Genomic DNA, 21,505 nt, shown 5'->3' with positions numbered 1-21,505 from the left:
CTTGACTGAGTACAGAATTAGGGAAATGACAGAAAATAAACACACTGACTGATTACAAAGGCATTTAAACTAGGTAAAACAATAAACTCAATTTTTTCTCTGTAAAGTTCTCTATTAAGATGTTGTAGGGAGGGCTGGCTTTGTAGTTTCATTAATATTCATGTAAAGAATATATATAGTCACTCAACTGTCTTTTCTTTCTCTTCAAATACTTCAATGTTTTCTATCTTTAAGTTCCTCTTGTTTAATGTGGTTATGCATTTACCTGAGAAATCAGATAACCACCCAGTTCCTGCATAAAGACTCAGATGAAATGATAGGTCTTTGGCAGTGACCATCAGTAAGCATTATTCTGAGACCATTTGCAGGAGAAATGCATGTTTCATAGTAAGTCTATAGCAGATGCATCAATTGTGTGTCAAGTGTGCACTTCATGAACTTTTCTTCTATACTTCATAGATGGCAGTTTTCAACAGTTCTTTGCAATTCACCATTCTTCCCATTTTTGCCTTATGTGAGTTCAGAACCACAGTTCTTTACAACCACCATGTGCAGCTTATGTGATTTAAACACAGAATATGAAACCTGGGAGAGGTTACAAGAAGTATAATTGCTCCAAAATTCCCTTTATGCTTATGAGCAAATTGTGGTTCAAGAAAATGTCATTCTTTTGTGAACAGACCTAAGAAATACTTGCTTCCCCATAATGTGAAGATATCTAAGATAGCTGTTAATGAAATTCTATGTATCAGGAATCTGCCAGACGTGAGAAATAATGACAGTCCTTTGGTAGTCTTTTTATCCCTTTGAAGCCTTGTTATTTGTAGCTAGCCATTGCAGTCTGGTACCTCAATGAAATATTTCTCACTGTTCTTGTACAGAAAGATGTCAGAACACTACTGTCTTCTTTCATGGTAAAGGACCAGAATGAAGGAAGGAACCAATAAGAGTATACTTGATTTTTTACGTATGCATGACTTTTAGGGATGTTCAGACTATATCTACACCAACATATCAAACAGTGACTGAGTTTGAGCAATGGATCCCAGTCATTCATTCTACCTATTTGTCTGTTTCCAGTTTTGACCACTCCAGCTGGCTTTATGCAAGGTAAATCTGCAATTGCCCTTAGTGTCATTTGGTCTCAGGGCTAAACTATGGTCTTCTTTCATTTAGCATTACAGACAAAGCCTCATATACCAGTTAGGTAAACAGTATTTTACTGAAATGCATGGTGAATTTCTACAGTAGACTGGCATTTCTAAAATTTTGAAGATTTTTTTTTTCCCAACTTCCACAGATATTCTTATGGAGATGGAGTAGAACTCATTCACTTATATTTTTAGGTAAAGAGGTATATTTTATTTAAAAACATGGGATAAAATTACCATATGCCAAAAGCTAGAAGTGGAGGAGACATATTGTGTATATGCACTGATATAAGCAAATGCTGTGTTTTGGTCCCAGTGGGTCTGAGGGCACATGCTTCCTTAAGAAATCATGGTCAATTTGTTCACTGGCAGAGAAATATACTCCATAGGCTGTTGTCATTGCATGACATGCATGCCCCAGCTTCTACTCCAGCATGTCAGAAAGGATATGTTTGTAAGAAACAGCTGCTCTTTAATCCATGTGAAATACAGCTCACTGGTGCTCTGAAGGAATATTATCTGCTGCTTCTTTTTCACTCTCCTATTGTGTTAAGCAGATGCAATCTGATCATATGCATGAAGTCACGATTCCCTAAACTAAAATTTAATTCAAGAACAAGACATATGTTATAATTAAGAGTAAAGAAAATTATTGTAGAGTGAAAAATAAGGGAATAAGGAGAAAAAATTTCAAGCAAACCCACAAAAACATTGGAGTTTCTATGTGACGTGTGATTTAAATTTAGATTGCACATGCCCTTCACTTCTCCTCCACTTATGCATAACATACAGGTGCTAACTAAATCAGCCAGCTGGACTTCTGTCTTGACCCACAGGCAGGCTGGGTGATGCCTTCTGAGCTAGTATCTCGCTTCTTATTTATTCTATCTCTTCAGTATCTATTCTTCTCCACAGTATCCACCCTGCAGCTGTAAATGCCTAATGCTAATAGCATCAAATATGGTAATCAGAGAAACAAAGCTTCTTTCCTACCAACTGGCACTCTCAAATTTACTCCCTAAATACCACCTCACTGAGCATCCTGTTAGGTCAAACCCCAGCAGATGCTGTAATGCTTCTGTTTCAGCTTCTATCACTTCAATGAAAGGAAGAGAGGATGTCAGCCAAAACAATCCATACTTGGAAACTAAACTATAATGTTAACTGAATTACATCTTAATCGACAGGGAAAAAGCAACAGCACTCAAGTTTTAACTCTAAGTTTCTTTAGTGCTTCATTTTAGAATTTCAAAGACAAACTTTTTTTTTTTTTTTTTTTTTCTGTGTAAGGGGGATTTAAAAAAACTCAACAAGGTATCTGACCCACAAAACCTTTAATTGTTCAACCTTGACAGATTGCAAGGGCAAAAACTCACCTCCTGTTTTGAAGAGAAGACTAGATGGCAGGTATATCTCACTCCTGTTTTGGGGAAATATTTTTTTTTCTTTTTTTCCTGCCCCCTCTGGACCTGTTACAGAACCCAGCTTTTCCATGGAAATTCCGGGAGGATAAAAGCTAAAGGACCCACAGCTGAGAGAGCAATTGTATGGGCAGAATATTTGTATTGGTAATGTTACAACTATGGTCAATTTACATTAATTGTAAAGAAATGAAAGCAGAAATCAAGGGAAACTTGCTGCCTTACTTTCCCTTTGAAAATTACAAGATAATGATTTTCACCTAAGAATTTTGTATTTTGAGGTGGTATCACAATAATTGTTCAATATTTGATAGAGGAAGAGTAATATACATTCGCTAAAGAACCCATTCTTTTCCTTTGTTTTTGTTTTTGTTTTTGTTTTGTTTTGCTTTGTTACTAATTTTAGTTCCAATACTGTGTGTTCCACTCCTGGGGAAAAAAATCTGTAAACGAACACTTCCATATTCTCTCTTCTGATGTGATTTTATACTGATCTACCCTTTTCCTTGTTTAATCATATGAAAAATCATATTGCTTGGTTATTTCAAATGCATTGAACTATATGTAAAGTTAAATGTCCCTGGAGCACTGCTACTATATTAATAACAACAACAATGTTCTTTCTGTACTCTTAAAAGGTGCTAAGAATTAAGAAGATATAAAAATGCTCCTCTTTTTATGATTTCAGCTGAAATGTCAGGACATATACTGGTAAACACATATAAGAAAGACTCACATGACCAGAATTCTTAATACCACAAAAGGAGAGAGAGGCAAGTATCTGTCATCCCCTGTACACTTGATGACAGGTTCACAGAGACTTCCAAGCACACTGGCCTCAATGCGTATGACTCCTTGATTCCTGTCATTGTATCATAGGATAATTGAGTTTGGAAGGGACCTCAGGAAGTCTTTTTTCCAACCTCCTGCTCAGTCCGTGGTCACCTATCAAACTGGGTTGCTCAGGGCTTTATCCAGTTGAATCTTGAAAACCTCCAAGGATGGAGACAGACTTTCTGTAAAACCTCTTCCACTGCCTGACTGTCCTCGTGGGAAAGCTTTTTCTTTATATGCAGACTGAACTTTTCTTCTGGAAAATGATATCCATTGTTTATTGTCTTACCACTGTGCACCCCTGTGAAAAGCTTGGCTTCGTATATTCAATGACCTTTCTGTAGTCATTGGCAGGTGATGTTGTCTCACATGTAGCTGCCTCTGCTCCTGGTTGAATCAACCCTGCTCCCTCAGTCCCTCCTCACAGGGGAAGTACTTCAGCCTCCCTACAGTCTCAGTAGCCCTCCTCTGGACTATCTCAGGTTTATTGATGTTACTTTTGTATTGAGGGCCCCACAGCTGGATGCAGTGTTCACATGTGGTCTAAGGAGTGTTATTTAAAGGGGGACAAGCCAAGCACTTGCCTAAATATACTGGCTATATTCCTGTTACTACAGCCCGTGTTATTATTAACCTTCTTTGCTACTGGCCTGTGCTTGGCTGGAGGTGCTCACACCTCCAGCTTTTCTTCTGCAAAGTTGCCAAGGAGTCAATCCCAAAGCCTGTGTCATTGTAGGGGCTTCTTCCTTCCCAGGTCCAGGACTTGGCATTTGTTCTTGTTGAATTTTATGAGGCTCCTGTCAGCCTCTTACTCCGGCCTGGCAACCCTGTCCTTGAGGATATCAACTGGTCTCTCTAACTTGGTGTCACCTGCAAACTTTTCAAGAGTGGACTCCTTTAGCATCTTCACTTCTCTGCTACATCTGTTGAATAAGCAAAGGGCCAGTACAGATCCTTGCAGCACTGAAGTTTTCACTCATCTTCAGGTAAAGTATGGCCCATTAAACACAACCCTCTGACCTTGACCATCCAATCAGTTTTTTACCTATCTTATTGTCCTATCCAGTCTGTAACATCCTAACTCCTAAATTGGATACAACAATATAGTAAGAAATGGTGTTGAAAGTCTTGTTAAAGTCAAGGTAAATGAAATCTCTTTGGCCACAAATCTAGTTAGTGTCCAAGCAAATATGTATACTCTGATTGCAAAAGTCTCAACGGAATGTTTAATTTCAAAAGCAAGCCAACTTCAAATCTATATAATTGTATGTATTCACTAGGTTTTGTTTAACTGTTGTTTCTACATAATAACTTGCAATGATTATACCTGGAAAGATCTGTCACTGAAAACAAAAATTCTCTCCCTCCCAGATCAATTCTGCCAAGGTTTAGTACAGAGCAAAGAGCAATTTTTCACAGCCAGGCTAGGAAGACCTAACCTTAAGTTACTTTAATGGAAATGACAATGGTCTCTCTTCATTCAAGTTTAATTATTCTACTTACCTTTAATGTGATTTGACTAATGTATTTGTATTGAGAATATACAGTGAAAGAAAAGTTGGTTGTCTTTATTTTTGTTTTTGTTTAATTGCATATAAAAGCTCTTTATTTCAAGATTTTGACTTTGATTTTGAATAAGCTCACTCCTGATTTCCAGCTTTGGAAATAATGATGAAAAGATGGCTTGACACAAGAGGAGTCTTGCAGGCTGCCATACTTGTAACAGCAATTACCCCCTGTAAACTTTCCATCCAATATTGAAAATCAAGTAAAATTCCCTCAAACAAAACTCTGGAATGCAGCTTTACATGATGTTTATTTCTCTACATGAAATCCAAAGTCATCATTCAATCTCTGTATATTGGTGGGAGCTCCCAAGCACTTGATTTTGCTGGGAGGAAAATGCTACCTGTATGAACAGTATAAATCCTATAAAGCTATTTGCCATGGGTTCTTTGCCAGTTCCTCTGTAAGGTAGATACATGGGTTATGGTGGTTAAAGGAAAGCTATATTTCATCGAAAAGTGAAGAGTAGGTTCAAGTATGGACAACAGGTCAGTAAACACCGAGTCTTGTATGTTTCTATTAAAACTGCTGACTCTTAATCTGTATGTAGCCAGAAACATAACATTGTTTAGGAAAAGTTGATCTGAGACTATGTTTGATCACTTTGTTAAACCAAACACAACCTGTCCAGACTGCATGAATGATACCTTCTCCTTAAAGCAGGACAAACATTTAGCATGTTCCGTCTTTACACTCCAAAGAACTCTAAAATGATGTCTAAGTCCATGCTTAAACACATGACTGTGTATAAACAATGTAGATGAGTCTCTGTGGGAAACTCAATTTTGTTTCTGAACTTTCTGGTTAATATAGACCCAGAAGGGAAGTTGTATCTTGGACTGCCAAAGTGATTCCAGTAAACAGACACTCCAGATTCATCTATCTCACTTTAAGGAGCTTTTCTAGTTCTCAGAATAGAATATCAAGACCTTCATAAAATTAGCTTAAGGCTATTGTTACTTACCTTCCAGAAATTTTGTTCTATCCTTCTTAAATACTTTTACCTTCTCTTTACCCTGTATAACACATCTAGTTATCTCATGCCTCCTCTGCAATCAGTGGAAGGACCGTAGGTGGTGCCAAAAATAATTTTGTTCTTAGACAGCCTGAGTTGCTATCTGGAAATGTCTGTCTCTTCCCATCAAATATGAAGAGACCCTAGGCTAAGATGCTGACAGGTACCTTACTTAAATACCTGGTTATGTGGAAGGACTCACAGCACCAACCAACACACTACAAAAATGGCTATTTCTGGTTCCAACATGCATGCCATTAAAAGGGGGGGAAAAAAGAAAAAAAGAAAAAAAAAAAAGAGTCCAAGCCTTGAACTACTTTTATTAATAATGTGCCAAACCTTTTTTACCTTCTGTTACATTTTAAGCTTGGCTTAATGTCAAATGCTGCATAACTGAGTCATGTCTTTTTGTGAACCCTAACAGGGTTGCTAATGAAACCTTTAAGGTTAGCGATTTAAAACAACCTCTAATTTAAATGAATACATTACCCTGCTAATTAAATATTATTATCTTTTCTTCACAGCAGGAAGTGTAAAACATTTCCTTTTTCTCCACATCCACCTAAAAAAAAAATGAGCCAGATCTTGTACTTGAGCAACAGAGCATAGGTGCACTACACTCTGTGGACCTTCAGAAATTTCTGTTATGAAGGTCTGCACTGGTCTTTTCTCTTCTACAGATGCTAAGGACCCTACTTTTTTTTTTTTTTTTTTTTTTTTTTTTTTTCCCTCAACATTATTCGGGAATGAAACACAGAGGAAAAAAAAAAAGTGCATGATATGATAAAGAATATGCCAGAGGATGTTCGGCTCTGGATTCATTTCTCCTCATATACATTCACCTATTCACCTTTGGCTTTCCCCTGTTCTTCAAAATTTTCTGCAAAATACTTCCTTATCAATTTCTTACTTATTTGCAAGTGCTCACTAACACCAAGCCTATTCTCTCTCTGGCAAAAGAGTTTTCACTTTCTTAAAATCTTCCCTCAAAATATCTTATTTTATCTTATTGAGAGGTCTTAATTCTTTCATGTGTTGTACCATTTGATATGCCCAAACGTACCCAAGATATCTGCACAAGACACATACCTGATATAGGAAAAGTGGGTTATTGTAAAAAGACAGAACAAAACACTGTTAATCTGTTGAGTCCTTGACACACCTTCTAATAGTGAGTGTAAAAGACTGGCTTGCTTTGCTTTTTTTTTTTTTTTGGTCAATAAACATTAATCTTAATGGAGGGAGACCTACCAAACAGGGGAAAATATCTCACCACAACAGTGTGCAGAAGTTTCAGCCAGCTAACTGTTCAAATGTGTCTTGGTTAAGCAGTCACTTTATCATAGGTCAATTGCTCCTACCACACACATGGAAAGGTTGGATCTTGGACAGGAGGAGAGAAGGCTTTGTGTGAGAAAATCCTAAAAGATATGTGAGAGAAGAAGAGTTGCTTAAGAGCAATGTGGGAGCTAGGAAACAGAAAAAAAAAATTAGAAAGGAGTTAATGCTCCTCCTCAAGGTGGATGCTCATATGAGCTCTTCCGGCTACTAGGGCAGTTACTAAGAGCTGAAATAACATAAATTATTTGAAGCTTTTGGACTTTGCCAAAATGACCTGTAGAGAGGAATGGGGTTAAACATAGCTGTTGGTGCAGCTACAGTAGCATGTGTGGGGAGCACAAAGGAGTAGCTGCAGTAGGGAGGAGGTGGCAGCAGTCAGGAAGGACTGAAGGTGACTGTGGGAGGATTAGAGGCAGCCAGCAGAAACAAATTCCTCCACAGCTCATGCTGGGGTTCATCCCTCAGCAAAACTAATGAATCTGAACTGTAGATTAGGTGCTCCTGCAGGGGCTGGTGGAAGAACAGCAAAACCACAAGCAAGTACATGGAGGGAGGAAAGAGAGCTGTAAAATTCCTATAGGTATAGGTCTACATTCCCAATGAAATACTGTGTGCGCTACCTTATTTATCCATTATGTTAAAGGTTTTTTGTCTCTCATATTTTGCTTCTTAAGCCAAAGCTTTATGGCTTTAAGTATTTAAAAAAAAAAAAAAAAAAAAGTTCCTGGGGCTAAATATATCCCAGGTTTCTAGGGAAGCTTGTTGATGCATTAGTAGTGACTCTTTCAAACCATGTGCGAACTTCTGTTGCTTCCAGTCACATTCTAATAGAAAGGCTGTGCATTGCTAGTTAGGGATATGCAATACTGCTTGTTCCTGCTTAAGTCAGACATCACAGCAGCATTTCTTTTAAGGATAATGCAAAAAAAGGAATTGAAATGAGAGACTGACACTGTACTTAATTAACAGCAAGTCTCCTCCTTCTTGAGTTAATTATTTCTACCAAGCGTTCAAAATAAAAAGATGCTGGTGTCAGTTCATGAATAGTTTAAGTAGAACTGGGTTGAGATGACTGGAACTTGTGTGCAGCATATAGCATTCAAAGGTTATTGATGCCTTCTGAGACATCATTAAAAAGTTAGTGCTGAGATTCATTTCCCCTTACGTGGGCTCTGAGCCTTCAGAATCTAAAATCTCTATTACCACAGGGTAGAAATTGCAGTTGATGCAATCAGATGTCTAACTTGCATCTATATTTTCAATGTCTACTGAAGTAATTCTTCTAATTGAAGTTCCCTGTTTCCTTACACTGAGAGCAGAAAGAGATGTCTTCAGAGTTAACTTAAATGTCTTATCTTGAGAAGATGGGATCTCCCTGTACGCCTACACCTCTCTTTTGACTGTATATGGAATTTGCTCACATACTTTAGGATTGCTTCACCATGCATTTAAAATGTAGGAAAAATTACATACCCACGTGAAACAGATGTGCTCCCACCCTGTAATTAAATATATATTTTTTTTATTTTTCTTTTCCAGCAGCAATAAGTGCAGCTTCCACTGGGACACCTATACTTCATTAAGTTCTGAGGTAATAGATAACCAATTAGAATAAGACTTCAAGCATATGTAGTAGATAAGCTACCTTCATAATTTATGCTTTTTAACAGTCTGTGGAGTCTATATCTGTAAACACAGAGACATTTACACGATCTACAAAGCAAACATATGACCTGCTTAAGAATACCTGGCTCTTGCCTGGCAAAATGTTTATCAAACTTTTTGAATACTATGGCTGAGAATCTGCAGAAATAAGTCTTTTGGAGACACGATCCTAAACCTACATACATCACTCCTCTCAGTTACGAGATTCATAGACTAAACACATCTTCCTTTGGTGTTAAAAACGTCCAAATATTATCGGTCTTGTGTGTGTGTGTGTGTGTGTGTGTGTCCAAATTCGTTTCTCCTCACATAGTCATAATTCAAGCTTTTGCATCTCAAAGAATTTTAATCAGAAACGCATTATAATGGCCACTAAAATTACTCAAAATCAATCTGTGGTTCTAAAGGAAAATTAACTCGGACTTTTAAACTGTATTGCTGCCAGAGGAGCTGTATGGAAATTTCCAGTGTTTCCAGACATATTTTGTATTCCATGTTAGCAGAAAAAGCCAACATTTCCAAAAGAATGACAGTTTTAACACTAGAACATATTACTTAGAACATGATAAATTTTTATTTTAGTACTTTCAAATATAGTTCTCCAGCCATTGTTGAAATATTCAATTATAATAAGGAATATTTTTTACTTTTATAATATTTACACTGTTTTATACAATAATGTGATATGTATGATATTAGGTATAAACTTTGCTTTGTCAAAAATGGTGAAGTCCAAGCAAAGTAAGAAACAGTGAAACAAAATGCTTTACTGAAACGAAGTATTTAGACATCAATGTGAAATGACAGGTTTTAAATGATTTGACATGTTTTCATTGAAACTTTCACTGAATTTCTGACATTATTTTGAAACAATTCAATTCCAGAGAGGCTTTATTTTATATAGAAAACTGGTGAAAAATGGAAGATTGCGTTTTTAAAAGTTTTGTACTGAAAAGAGCATACAGCTTGTATTATCAGTGACAAAGCTAACTTTATCTTGTATCCTCATTTTCTTAGAAAACAAGAATTGATCCATGTAATATGAATATTATATTATTGTGTTTAAGATTTAATTAACCAATTAATATTTTAGTGTCATAATAATTTAGTGATATAATAATTTATAATGTATAATAATTTATAGTGATCATGATATAATAATTTAGTATATAATGTAGTATGTAATATAATGCATAATATATTTATGGATATATATAATATATAATTTATAATATAGTGATATATTAATTTAGTGATATAATAATTCAGTGCAAATAAGTGAGCAAGGTAGTTTGAAGCTGATTTCCCTGAAATATTTTCCCTGAAGTTCTAATTAATAAATTTTGTACATTTTTTAATCTAATCGTCTTTAACCATGCTAACTGTTAAGACCCTGTCCCTCTCTCCCTGTTTCTGCGTCTCTTTGCTAGTTCAGGCTCTACAAGTACCAATGACTCAGAAATAAGCCTGCCCCTGGGAACTGGGAACTTTCAGAAGACCAACAAGAGACATTTGGAAAAGTTTTAGTAATTAGACAGCTAAATCCTTATTGAAAAAAAAAAAGGTTTCAGCTGAAAAAAAAAAAAAAGTACTGGGAACAGAAATGAAAATTTAGCAACTGTTCTATGTTTTAAATCAAACTTTTGAAAAATAATTCAGGATCAGAAAAAAATGTCCTTCTTAATCTTCAAATATTCTGATGTTTTTATTTCCTATCCTGCCATGTGATAGATCTGCCTTCACGTTGCTTTTGATTTCTCACTCACTCTTCTACCACAGAACTGATGTTTCTCAGTAGAACATAAAATATTTTTTATTAGATAGAAAATATATATATTTGTATAGAAACCCTAATGATATCAAAAAGACAAAGTAACTGTAGGGTCTCAGGAAAAATGAAATTTGCAAAGGTATTTCTTACTCATTTATAATAAATCAATATTTTAAAATGATTTTTTTTCTTCTTCAAAAAACTGTTGCACTAGGAGCCAGAGACAAAGAAGGTGTCTTGGCCTTTTACCTATTACTTACAGAGGAATAAAAAGATGATAACAGTAGAATAAGAATGGGAAAACAACAAACAAAACAAACAAAAATAAGCTAGTATCTATTTATTTGAAAAGTGTTGGAGAAAAGGTTAACAGGTTAATATTCAAAATTTCATGTTTTCTCTTTGTTGGTAACTGAATGTCTAATTAAAAAGCAAAATGAGATACTACTGCCAGTAATGACAACCACACCCTGCTACCATGTTTGAGTTCATACTACAACTTTAAATGACATTGACCAGTTAGTATTGGACAGGCCAGGCAAGACAGAGATGTAAATTACAAGTATAATTATTCAAATTGCCCTAACAAAACTTATTGTGAAACCAGAGGATATTGATTCACTCTGTTAATCTCCCTGCTCTTTATTTCAGGTATGTGGGAAAATTAGTAAGCATTTTAGTAAACACTTCTTCCCATTTGTGTAGGTATATGAGTAATACCTAAACAGAACCATAGGTAAAACAAGATAATTGAACAGTGGGAGACAATGTGGTTTTACTGGGATTTCTCTATTATAAATTCCCAATATATGAGACACAACATGTATTTCGCAATCAGTGGCAAAAATGACTATATCTACTCCTTATTATAGACTGTTATTATTCTCTGATATTTAATTGCACTGTTTCACTTAAGTTTTGCAATTTGCTTAAGTCAGAATGACATATGAGTCATATGGGACATATGAGAATAACTTTTGCTTGTGAATCATATACAGAATTGGGGATTTACCTTCTACATACTCAAATGAAACAACAATTATATCACTCAATGTTTTTATTTGCTTCAGGAAAACAAGAAACTATTTCTCATTGTTCACTGTATGCCTAGAATCTAGCACAATGAAAACATGACAGCCTTTATAAAACCAAACTCTCCCTTAGCTGAGATAATATTATACAGTAGAGAGTTAACAAATTGTTTGTACCCAATGCAAAGTAGTTGCATGACTTCAGGGAATCTCTCTTATTTGCTGCTAATTGTAGCCCAGGGAATGGTAGGTGTCAGGAATGGGCACCATAAGCATTATCAGCTTGTTTTTTCTTACAACCAACCACCAACAGTGGTGCAAAATTAACAGAAAAAAAAAAAAAAAAAAAAAGTTGTACATTGGGTGTTCTGTCCCTTGTGCTAAAAAAAGCTGCAGCTAAGCACACAAAATGTACATGCTGATGGACACTGGTTCTGCCACCAAAAGCTGTGGAGATGTTCTTCACAGTCTTGTCAGACTTCATTCTGCAGTGCAAACTTGAAACGGTACATCTCTTTCTGCATGCATGTAAAAACTTCAATATTTTTAAAAGAAATGCAGGTATCCTCTGATTCCAATTGAATATCTGTATCAACAAACCAAACTCATGAATTTTTAACTGTTATGAAAACCAGTGCTCAGGTATCTCTATTTTGGATTTTATGGAAAGAAAAAAAAAAAAAGATCTGAATGTCAACATTTTGGGGAATCATTCATTGCTATTAATCTTATGTTTCAGTATCTATTTATAATAAATACTTTCAGAAGAAACATCTCTGTAGATGTACCTATAGTATTCTGTAGCTGTTTAAATACATAACCTGCTTTTCCTCCCAGACACAACTAATACATAAAGTTATTTTGAAGTATGTTGTCTATATTTCTCATCCTCCTATTGAAGTTTACCTCAGAGCACAGCTACTGGAGACAGTGTCTATCCAGGTGTAAAAGGAAAAGAAAAGTTTCTTTGGATCTGTGCTATAACAAAATATTTCAGATTCTGATACTATTAAACCATAAAAGCTTACTCAAATTAATCTAATTAAAAATATAAGAGATCTGTAGAAGAAGAAGAAGAAGAAGAAAAGATAAGCAGCAATTTGTCTCATTTAAAAGGATGTATTTCAAGCTATTATCTATCACATTACTACTACTAAATATGCTTAAATATTCTCCATCACACTCACCTCTTTTTGACGGTACTTAATTGCCAGTTTCAGTCTTGCAAGATCATTGCCACTTTGTTCTTCTATCAGGCTATTATCATCTCTGTAATTAAGAATAATTTCCAATTCCCTGGAACTTCGTGTCTGATCCAGGAGATCTTTTGCAAATTGCTTGCACTGCCGCGACAGTTCCTCATATTCCGACTTAAATTCATTTTCGACTTTACTCAGTTCCTGCAACTCCCAGCTCAGCTGAAAGGCAGTAAGGAATGGATCCTCACTGGACAAAGCAATCAAGGATGGGCTTGCCAGAGCCTTGTAGATATTGAGTCTGGATCGAGAGTGCCGAAGGCTGTCCACATCTGAACTTGATATGCACTCAACGCAGTTACAGCGGACCTCATGTGGCCTGGGCACAGAGACCCCTTTTTGCACAAGGAGCTTTATGATTTCATAATTGTTGGTGTGGGCAGCCAGAATAATGGGTGTGATATCTGGTGTAAATTCTGAAAACTGCTTGTCCAGAAGTATTGGTGGCACCTATAAAAAATGAAAAACTATTATAAGCCTCTAAATAGAAAGAAAACTACAGAAAATTATACCATGAATAGTTTACCAGCTTCTACCCTCTCTGATGGATCTCTGCTTCCGACTGGAGGTGAAGGAAACACTTTAAATATAACAATTCAATTAACCATCATAGCCTCTTTTCAGTTCATAAATTGCAGTAAACAGGGTATGATTTTTCATAAAGCCTTTTTGTACATAAACAGTCCATAGGCAGCAATTCATTAGAGCAAATGATTAGATACACAAGGAAGAGTTAGACACAAATGTTCCTGTCAAGTCTCTTGAAGTCCCAGCTGTGAGCAAGATGTAAACACTTTCTGGTCTCTCCCTTGTTAATTTCAGTTTTATAGAGGAAAGAGATTCATGGAGGCATAATTGTGATACTCTGAAGGAAGCAGTGAACAGGGGGCAGGAAAGCTGGAGTTACAAAATAAAAATGGCAAGTAAATGAGGAAGAAAAGATACATTTCCTGAAGGAGAAGGTTAGAAACATGACATGCAGAGAAGCAAAGATACCTGTTGCAAAGAATTTACTATCTCAAGGTTCATTTCTATATTTGCATGCACAAACATACTATTTTTGTAGAAAAATGGGACAGTTGGTAACACAGGGCTCCCAAAGAAGAAACATTATTTTTAAATTTCTGCTGTGTTCTGTATTTTATCAGAAGATTGTAAGATCTTTCATTTTACGTTTGTTTCTGTATTTTACAATATCTGACTCATAACGTCTTTCATATATCAAGACATCTTATTAGACTAGTATAATGAAGCTGTGCAAGTGTGATTAGCCAATGTTAATCAAAAAAAAAAAAAAAGGTATTGGCAGCATTGCTTATGGACTACCTTTGTTTCTTAGTTCAGCAACCAAGTGCAAACTCAATCTGCATCAGGTGGAAGGTGACCAATATTAATCCAAGCTCATGAGTATTATATGTATCTGGATATGTAGATTTGTCTGATGTATGCATCCGTCACCATATAATCACATGTTTCTTCAGTCTGTTTTCCTTCCATATTTTAGATCATTATATGATCTAGAGCACTTCTCTTTTATTACTCAATTTTAACTTAAGGACTTGTTTTCTTTTTCAGTTTATTCACTACTGAGTCATATAGTTGCGGAAGAGAATTGACAAACACAGCACATCTATTCCATTTCTGGATTTTCCAAGCTGAAAGTCAGCACAATGTTCAAAGTACAGAATACACAAAAACCACTTGCTAGCATTATCCAGAAGTTGAAGTGCTTGCCTTGTGCATCTCTGCTCACTACTGATATTCCCATGTAAGACCTTATAGGGCAATTCTACAACACAGACTGGCAATGAGAGACAGGACAGGACTGCTTGCTCTTGATAGATTTGCAGTGCTGCTAGGAAATAGTATTTTTATCAGTATATCAGCACAACAAGTAGAACAGTACATGGAGAGTATTCACAGTACTACTCTCTGATTTTGTAGCTATCTTGGAAGCAGATGCACAGTGTGACTTTTGTCATGCTACAAGAAGGCAGCAAGGTGCTTCCAGTGACAATGCTTATTTAGGAGGAGGAAAGGGAAAACATCTGACTAAAAGTTAGCTGAAGCCTAGGGAAGTATATGGCTACTGGAGGGAGGAAAAAAATATTTGAAATTAGTCTTATGACAGCAGTATTAGCTCATTGCCAAGTGGAAAAACTACAAACGTCCAAGAGAAGCTAATAAGAAACAGGTAAAACATGTGAGAGCAGTGTTAGAATGAGGTGAGATGAACTACATTTTGAGTCTTGGGAGGGAAAGAAGTGGTGCAAAAAATGAAATGCACAGAATCAGGCAGAAATGCAAGACAAAAGAAAACTAGAATGAAATTAAACTGAAAACGAATAGTAGTCTGTGGATCTAAATCCATAATTAAAATCAACTGATCATGGCTTTTCGTTTTATTTGTTTGTTTGTTTGTTTGTTTGTTTTTCCTCCCTCTTTCTAATGAGTGTGTATTTTGTACGTTTTTTAGCTGTTTTGCATGTTAAACAACTCATGTTTGTTCAATGGGACTGCATCTATGTAGAAGAGCTGCTATGTGTGTGGGCTGTAAAACAAGGGCCTCAAGCAGTAATTAGTTGAATCAGAATTACTTTGAGAGGTGGCCACTTATTTAAGTAAAATGGGGTAGAAAGTCAAGAGCGTAGATCCAGTCTTCAGGAGTATAATCATACATCCCCAGGGAAAAAATCTCTGCCTAGCCATAGTGTATTGATGACCAGATCTGAGACAGTGTGTGGAGTCAACAGGCAGAAACACCTTCTCCCTTCCCACACTTTCAAACATACACACTTGGCTGTGCAGCACTGGGTAAAGCTGGCACAGAGGTTGTTTCAGAGCAGGGCTGCAGGGTATCTTGAGCTAGCCCACCCTCCCTCATGACCACATACAGAAGGAGCTGCCACCTTCACGGTCCTCCCACATGTCTTATGGGGGATGTTTACAGCAGGCAGTTGTGAACCCAGTAGTTCCTGAGCAAGTTCTTTTCTGCTTTCATGTTCCGTATTCTGAACTACAAATGAAAAGTAACACCTTTGCATAGTGTGTGTATAGAATCATAGAATCATATCATAGAATCATAGAACGGCTTGAGTTGGAAAGGAATTTAAAGATCATCTAATTTCAACCCCCTGCCATAGGCAGGGACACTACCCACTAGATTAGGTTGCCCAGGACCTCATCCACGCTGGTCTTGAACACCCCCAGGAATGGGGCATCCACAGCTTCTCTGGACAACCTGTCTCTCATTCTCTGTCTCACCATTCTCTGAGTGAAGAATTTCCTCCTAACTTCTAATCTAAATCTCCCCTCTTTTAGTTTAAAACCATTCCATGTCCTGTCATGTGACTGAGCAAAAAGTTGCTATCTTTTTTATAAGCCCCCTTTAAGCATTGAAAAGCTGCAATAAGGTCATCCTGGAGCCTTCTTTTCTCCAGGATGAACATCCCCAGCTTTCTCAGTCTTTCTTCATAGGTGAAGAAAGTTGATCAGCCCTCTGATCATCTTTGTAGCCATCCTCTGGGCCGTCTAATATATGCACATCCTTTTTGTGCTGGGGGCCCCAGACATGGACTCCAAGTGACGCCTTACAAGGGCAGTATAGAGGGGAAGAATCACCTTCAAACTGCTGGCCACTCCTTTGTTGATGCAGCCCTGGGATGCAGTTGGCCTTCTGGGCTGCAGGCGTGCATTACCGGCTCATATCAAGTTTTTTATCCACTAGAACCCCCAAGTCTTTCTCTGCAGGGCTGCTCTCAATGAGTGCTTCTCCCAATCTGTACTCATGTCTGGGATTGCCCTGACCCAGGTGCAGTACCTTGCACTTGGACGTGTTGAACCTCGTTAGGTTCACATGGGTCCACTTCTTGAACTAGTCCATGTAATTTTGGATGGCATCCCTTCCTTCTGTTGTGTCAGCTGCACCACTCAGCTTGGTGTCATCCGCAAACTTGCTGATGGTGTGCTTGGTCCTACTGTCTATGTCACTGATAAAGTTCTTAAAAAGTACCAGTCCCAGGATAGACCCCTGAGGGACACCACTTGTCACCGGCCTTCACCTGGACTTGACCAGCACTCTCTGGGTGCGACCTTCAAGCCAGTTCCTTATCCACTGAATGGCCCACCCATCAAATCCATCTCTTTCCAATTTGGAGACCAGGATGTCATGTGGGACCTTGTCAAAGGCCTTACAGAAGTCCAGGTATATGATATCAGTCACTCTTCCCATATATGGGTTCAAAGATTACTCAGGAAGTAAAGAACCTGGTTGAGAATTTACTAGAGTTACGTAAGGCTGGAGAGGACATTCACATACAAGAACAAGCAGAAGGTCTCTGCACTATTCCTGGTGTCAGCTATGGTCAGGACAAGAGCACAACCCAGGCATGTGACTTTTCAGAGAACTCTCTATGTCCACATTGTTCTGTCAGGTCTCTCCCAGTGCTGGAAACCCACAGTTATCTGGCACCTCCAGGCTAGCTACTGCATGGAGCACCTTGGGGACTGGATTGCTTCATTATGCCTGTCCAGTTTGGTCTGGGACTTGAAATCCATATCTGTTGTCTTGCTTGTTTGTAGTGTCAGTGAGCAAAATGAGACAATTCCAACCCCCAAACCTCACTGGTTATTTCAATCATAGATTTATCTTCTCTGTTACTTACATATTACATAGGGGAAAAAAAAAAAAAAAAAGAAAAAAAAAGAGCACACGCACACACACTTTTTCTGCTCTCTAAATTGCAACTGTAATCAACAATTTTATGCTAAAGAAAAAAAAAAGAAAAAGAAAATGGCAGTAGAGGCTCGAAATCTGCATTAGTAGAAGCAAGCTTTGGGCTATCATTTGGCTGAACAAATGTTACTAGGAGGAATATGTTGTGCTTTGACAGCATCTGCCACAACTAGTGAGACTCCCCTCTTAGCCCTGGGGTCTGGGTGCCACAGCACAGAGGTGAGAGCTGGAAGGGCAGAAAGCTCAAGGATAAAAAGACATAGCTCCAAATTCACTGACTGCTCAGGGTATTCCTGTGTCACTTAGGATATTATTATCTTTGTACTGTCTGACAGTACTAAACTAATATTTGTTTCCAGCCCTTCCAGACTGAAGGCTATCATAACATGTCATTAACCTCAATCTTCTCTGAAATGTTAACAGAGACAAAGCTCCAAACAACATGGCATTACAATGATTGACTTGTATATGGGGTCCTTTAATTCAAAAGCTGCTTGTTTTTCTCATAGTTTATCAAAATCATTCATGTTAAAGGAACTCAGCTGATGCACACATTCTGGAATTCGTACCATCACAATTTACCCAAATATAGTAGTGTGCATTAAATCATTTCAGCCTTAACTTACAGAAACATTTAAGCTTAAAGGGCAAACCCTAAGACTGCAATTTTAATTACATCATGAGTTTAACCCCTGATCCTTCACATCCTATTTTAAGATTTCCGACTCATTTAAACCAAAGATATAAACAAAGCCAAAGCAATAATGTCAAATTACTCCCTCATCTGCAGCATAATGAAGTACTTATATTTTGAAGTTTTGAGTGCTCTCAAGACACTCAGGAAATTTCTGTATTTAACTGTTGATCTTGTACTTGCTCTGAAGTCACCAGACTTATGAAGAATTTTACTTTCAAACTACTGAAAACAATTCTTTTTAAATAAGCCAAAACAAATAATCAGCACTCACAGATATTAGCCACCCAATCTTAATCTTTGACAGAGCAGTCACAGAAAACGTATGAATATTCCTTAAATCCTGGGAGGATGGAAAGCTACTGGGTTTTACAGTCACTGACTGTGACTGTAACTCTCCAAGGCTTAGAAGTTGTGTGAATATATGATACACTTTGCAGTTAATATATCAAGTGTGAGGCTGCTTAAACTTAGAAAGGTCAAATGATTTTTGCCTTCTTACATTTTGCTGATTTTTTTCTACTTCAACATTATTTATATGGCTGAGCAAAGCAGTTTGAGGATTGCATACTTGCATGCATATCTGTATGGGGATGAGTAGGAAAAAAACAGAAAAGAAGAAGGCATAGTTCAAAGTCTGTACATTTCATTGCTCAAGGACATGAGCTTTTTGTTGCATTCTTTTCCCCTGTGCTTGCTGTAAGTGGGAATGAGTCAGTCAGACTTAGATATCTAAGAATTTTTTAGGTACCAAGTGGAACAACCCTCTTAAATATGTGTTTAAGTTCCTTGTATGGTCTGTGTGAAGAAAACTCCCTTTGCTATGACAGAAAGAGTCTAAATTAACGCCAGTCAGGTCTGAGACATTTTCTGTTCCTAACAATATGATATCAAGGTAGAGAGACCAATTTCTCTGTTATGATCTGTTTTCTGTATTCAGGAAATAAATAGCCACTTTGGAAAGAGGAACTGAAACCCCAGGTCTGTCCATACTTCTATCTAGGTTTCTCATAGCCCTCATTCCTGCAGTATTCTAACAGAAAGACTGAAAAATGAAATGCCCGTTTACTTAGTTTTTAAGTGCAGGAGCTCAGAATCTATGTAAAGCAATTTATTTCCTTGGATAGCTCAGCTCCTATTTAGTTTTCTTAAGTCTTGTCTTCGTTTATTTATTTACAGTTACTTTGCCTGTTGTTTGTAAAAGGGAAGCAAATCCTGCAATGGCTGCAAGTAGTTAGATGAATGAATTAGTGAGCTATGTCAGTCATGACAGCATGAATGAAGGAATCATGGAAAAAAGGAGGAAAAAACTAAAGCAAAGGAAATACGTATATATATGACAAATAACAAAATGAATGCATATGTGTTCTGATGCAGTACTACAAGATATTAGGAAATTAATATTATAAAGGTGTATTATCAAGCTCATCAGTTATTTCATAACTCTTGCTCTGTAGCTGTTAATCAACTGAACACCTTGAAAATGCTGAACTCTGAATTTCAGTACAGCCCACGGCATACAAGATATCTCTATGCATATACATTTATCTGATTCAGACTCTAGTTTTTTGAATTCTTCCCTTCTTTGATTCCATATTATTATAATATCAGCTGAAACACATTACGATCATGGAAGTTTTTCCACCAAGAAAAATTGAAAAAAATCACCCTAATTCTACTCCTTTCAAATGTACCAAGCTGCTGATAAACTGCTATATATATGATTTGAATAACTTGAAGATATAATTTCAAGACAACTTGAATTCAGTTGTCACACCACTGAAAGGGGCTGGATTTAGTCTATCCTGAAAGCTCTGCTGAAACCATCCTCACAAGTCTGCAAAAACTGCAAGGAGGCAATGGTGGCCAAGATGTGGTTGAAGGTCCTACTCCCCATTCCAGGGTATTCACCGTGCCTTGCACAGCTGGAATATTGCCTGGTTACTGAGCACCACTGGCAGACAAGTGGAAGGAAGTCATCAAACTGAGCTAAGGAAAAGCATAATTTCAGAGCAGTGTGTGTGATACATGCCAGATAACAGCCATCTGGCGTATTTTCTTGCTTTCCATAGGCAGCTTCCCTGGATTCTCTGAAAAGGATTCAACTTGTTAATTGCCCTTGGACTCATTTCATTTCCTAAACTATTTGGGGATGTAAGTACCACATGTTTTATGTGCCACTGAAATATTTTTCTTTCTTTTACAAAATCCTGTCTCTATACCTCTTTTTTTTTTTTTTTTTTCATAGACAGACATATTCATAAAAGCTCACCCTTGCTCAAAGGAACTGTAAGTTAACTGACAACAGTCTGGGGGGGGCTAGATGTAAATGTACAGGAACCTATGAATGAGTACTGAAACTTTTTAGAGATATTATAACTTCTTCAGAATGCACACTTTGAATACTAATTAAACAGCTGAAATGCTGCCTATGTAAATTCAGCACATAAGGTTTCATTTCAATTTGTGTCCTTTAACATTTTCACACTCAGTTCAGCTCAATGCTGTCAAGGTGCTTAATGCTCATCTTTCACTTTTCTCTGTATTCAAACCACAAGCAACAGAGATAATAAAAATGGAGCAGTACATATATGAGGTTAAGGGATTCTTATCTTTTTGAATCTGAAAGAAATGTTGATTTTTAAATAATGTATGTTTAAAATATTAAGATACTGATTCTTATATAAGATATATGAAGACCTCAAATTAACATTCAAAATGCTAGACACATAAAGCCATAAAATAACCCATTTGGGTTAAATCATGGACTGGTTCACAGCAAAATGGAAGGAGCAATTAGCTGAAATTCTAATCACAAGTTCAGCTTTTGTGGTGGGACGATTTCTTTGGGTTGCACCTTTGAGATGGAAGTATATTCTGTCAGATTCTAAATGATGCTGTGAACAGAAAAAATGACTTATTCAGGAGGAAAACCAGTAAATTTGATTTAAGGCAATAGCAGCTGGACAACTCATCTGGATGTCAGAACTCAGGTTTTGTTCACAGTTCTGCTAGTAACTCCAGG

General features: G+C 37.0%; 1 protein-coding gene across 1 annotated transcript in view; it reads right to left on the bottom strand.

Annotated features, from left to right (window-relative positions):
- TRPC4 (transient receptor potential cation channel subfamily C member 4) overlaps positions 1-21,505 on the bottom strand; it is a 160,631-nt gene that overhangs the window by 52,652 nt on the left and 86,474 nt on the right. Inside the window, exon 3 of the mRNA XM_083798127.1 lies at positions 12,983-13,501. Within this exon, the coding sequence (XP_083654253.1) occupies positions 12,983-13,501 (519 nt within the window). The remainder of the gene's footprint in view (positions 1-12,982; positions 13,502-21,505) is intronic.

This window comes from Anser anser (assembly GCF_964211835.1).
Source record: "Anser anser genome assembly, chromosome: 1".
In the NCBI taxonomy this organism is placed as follows: Eukaryota; Metazoa; Chordata; class Aves; order Anseriformes; family Anatidae; genus Anser; species Anser anser.
Note: the sequence above shows the minus strand (reverse complement) of the source record. Positions and strands in the feature narration are given on the sequence as shown.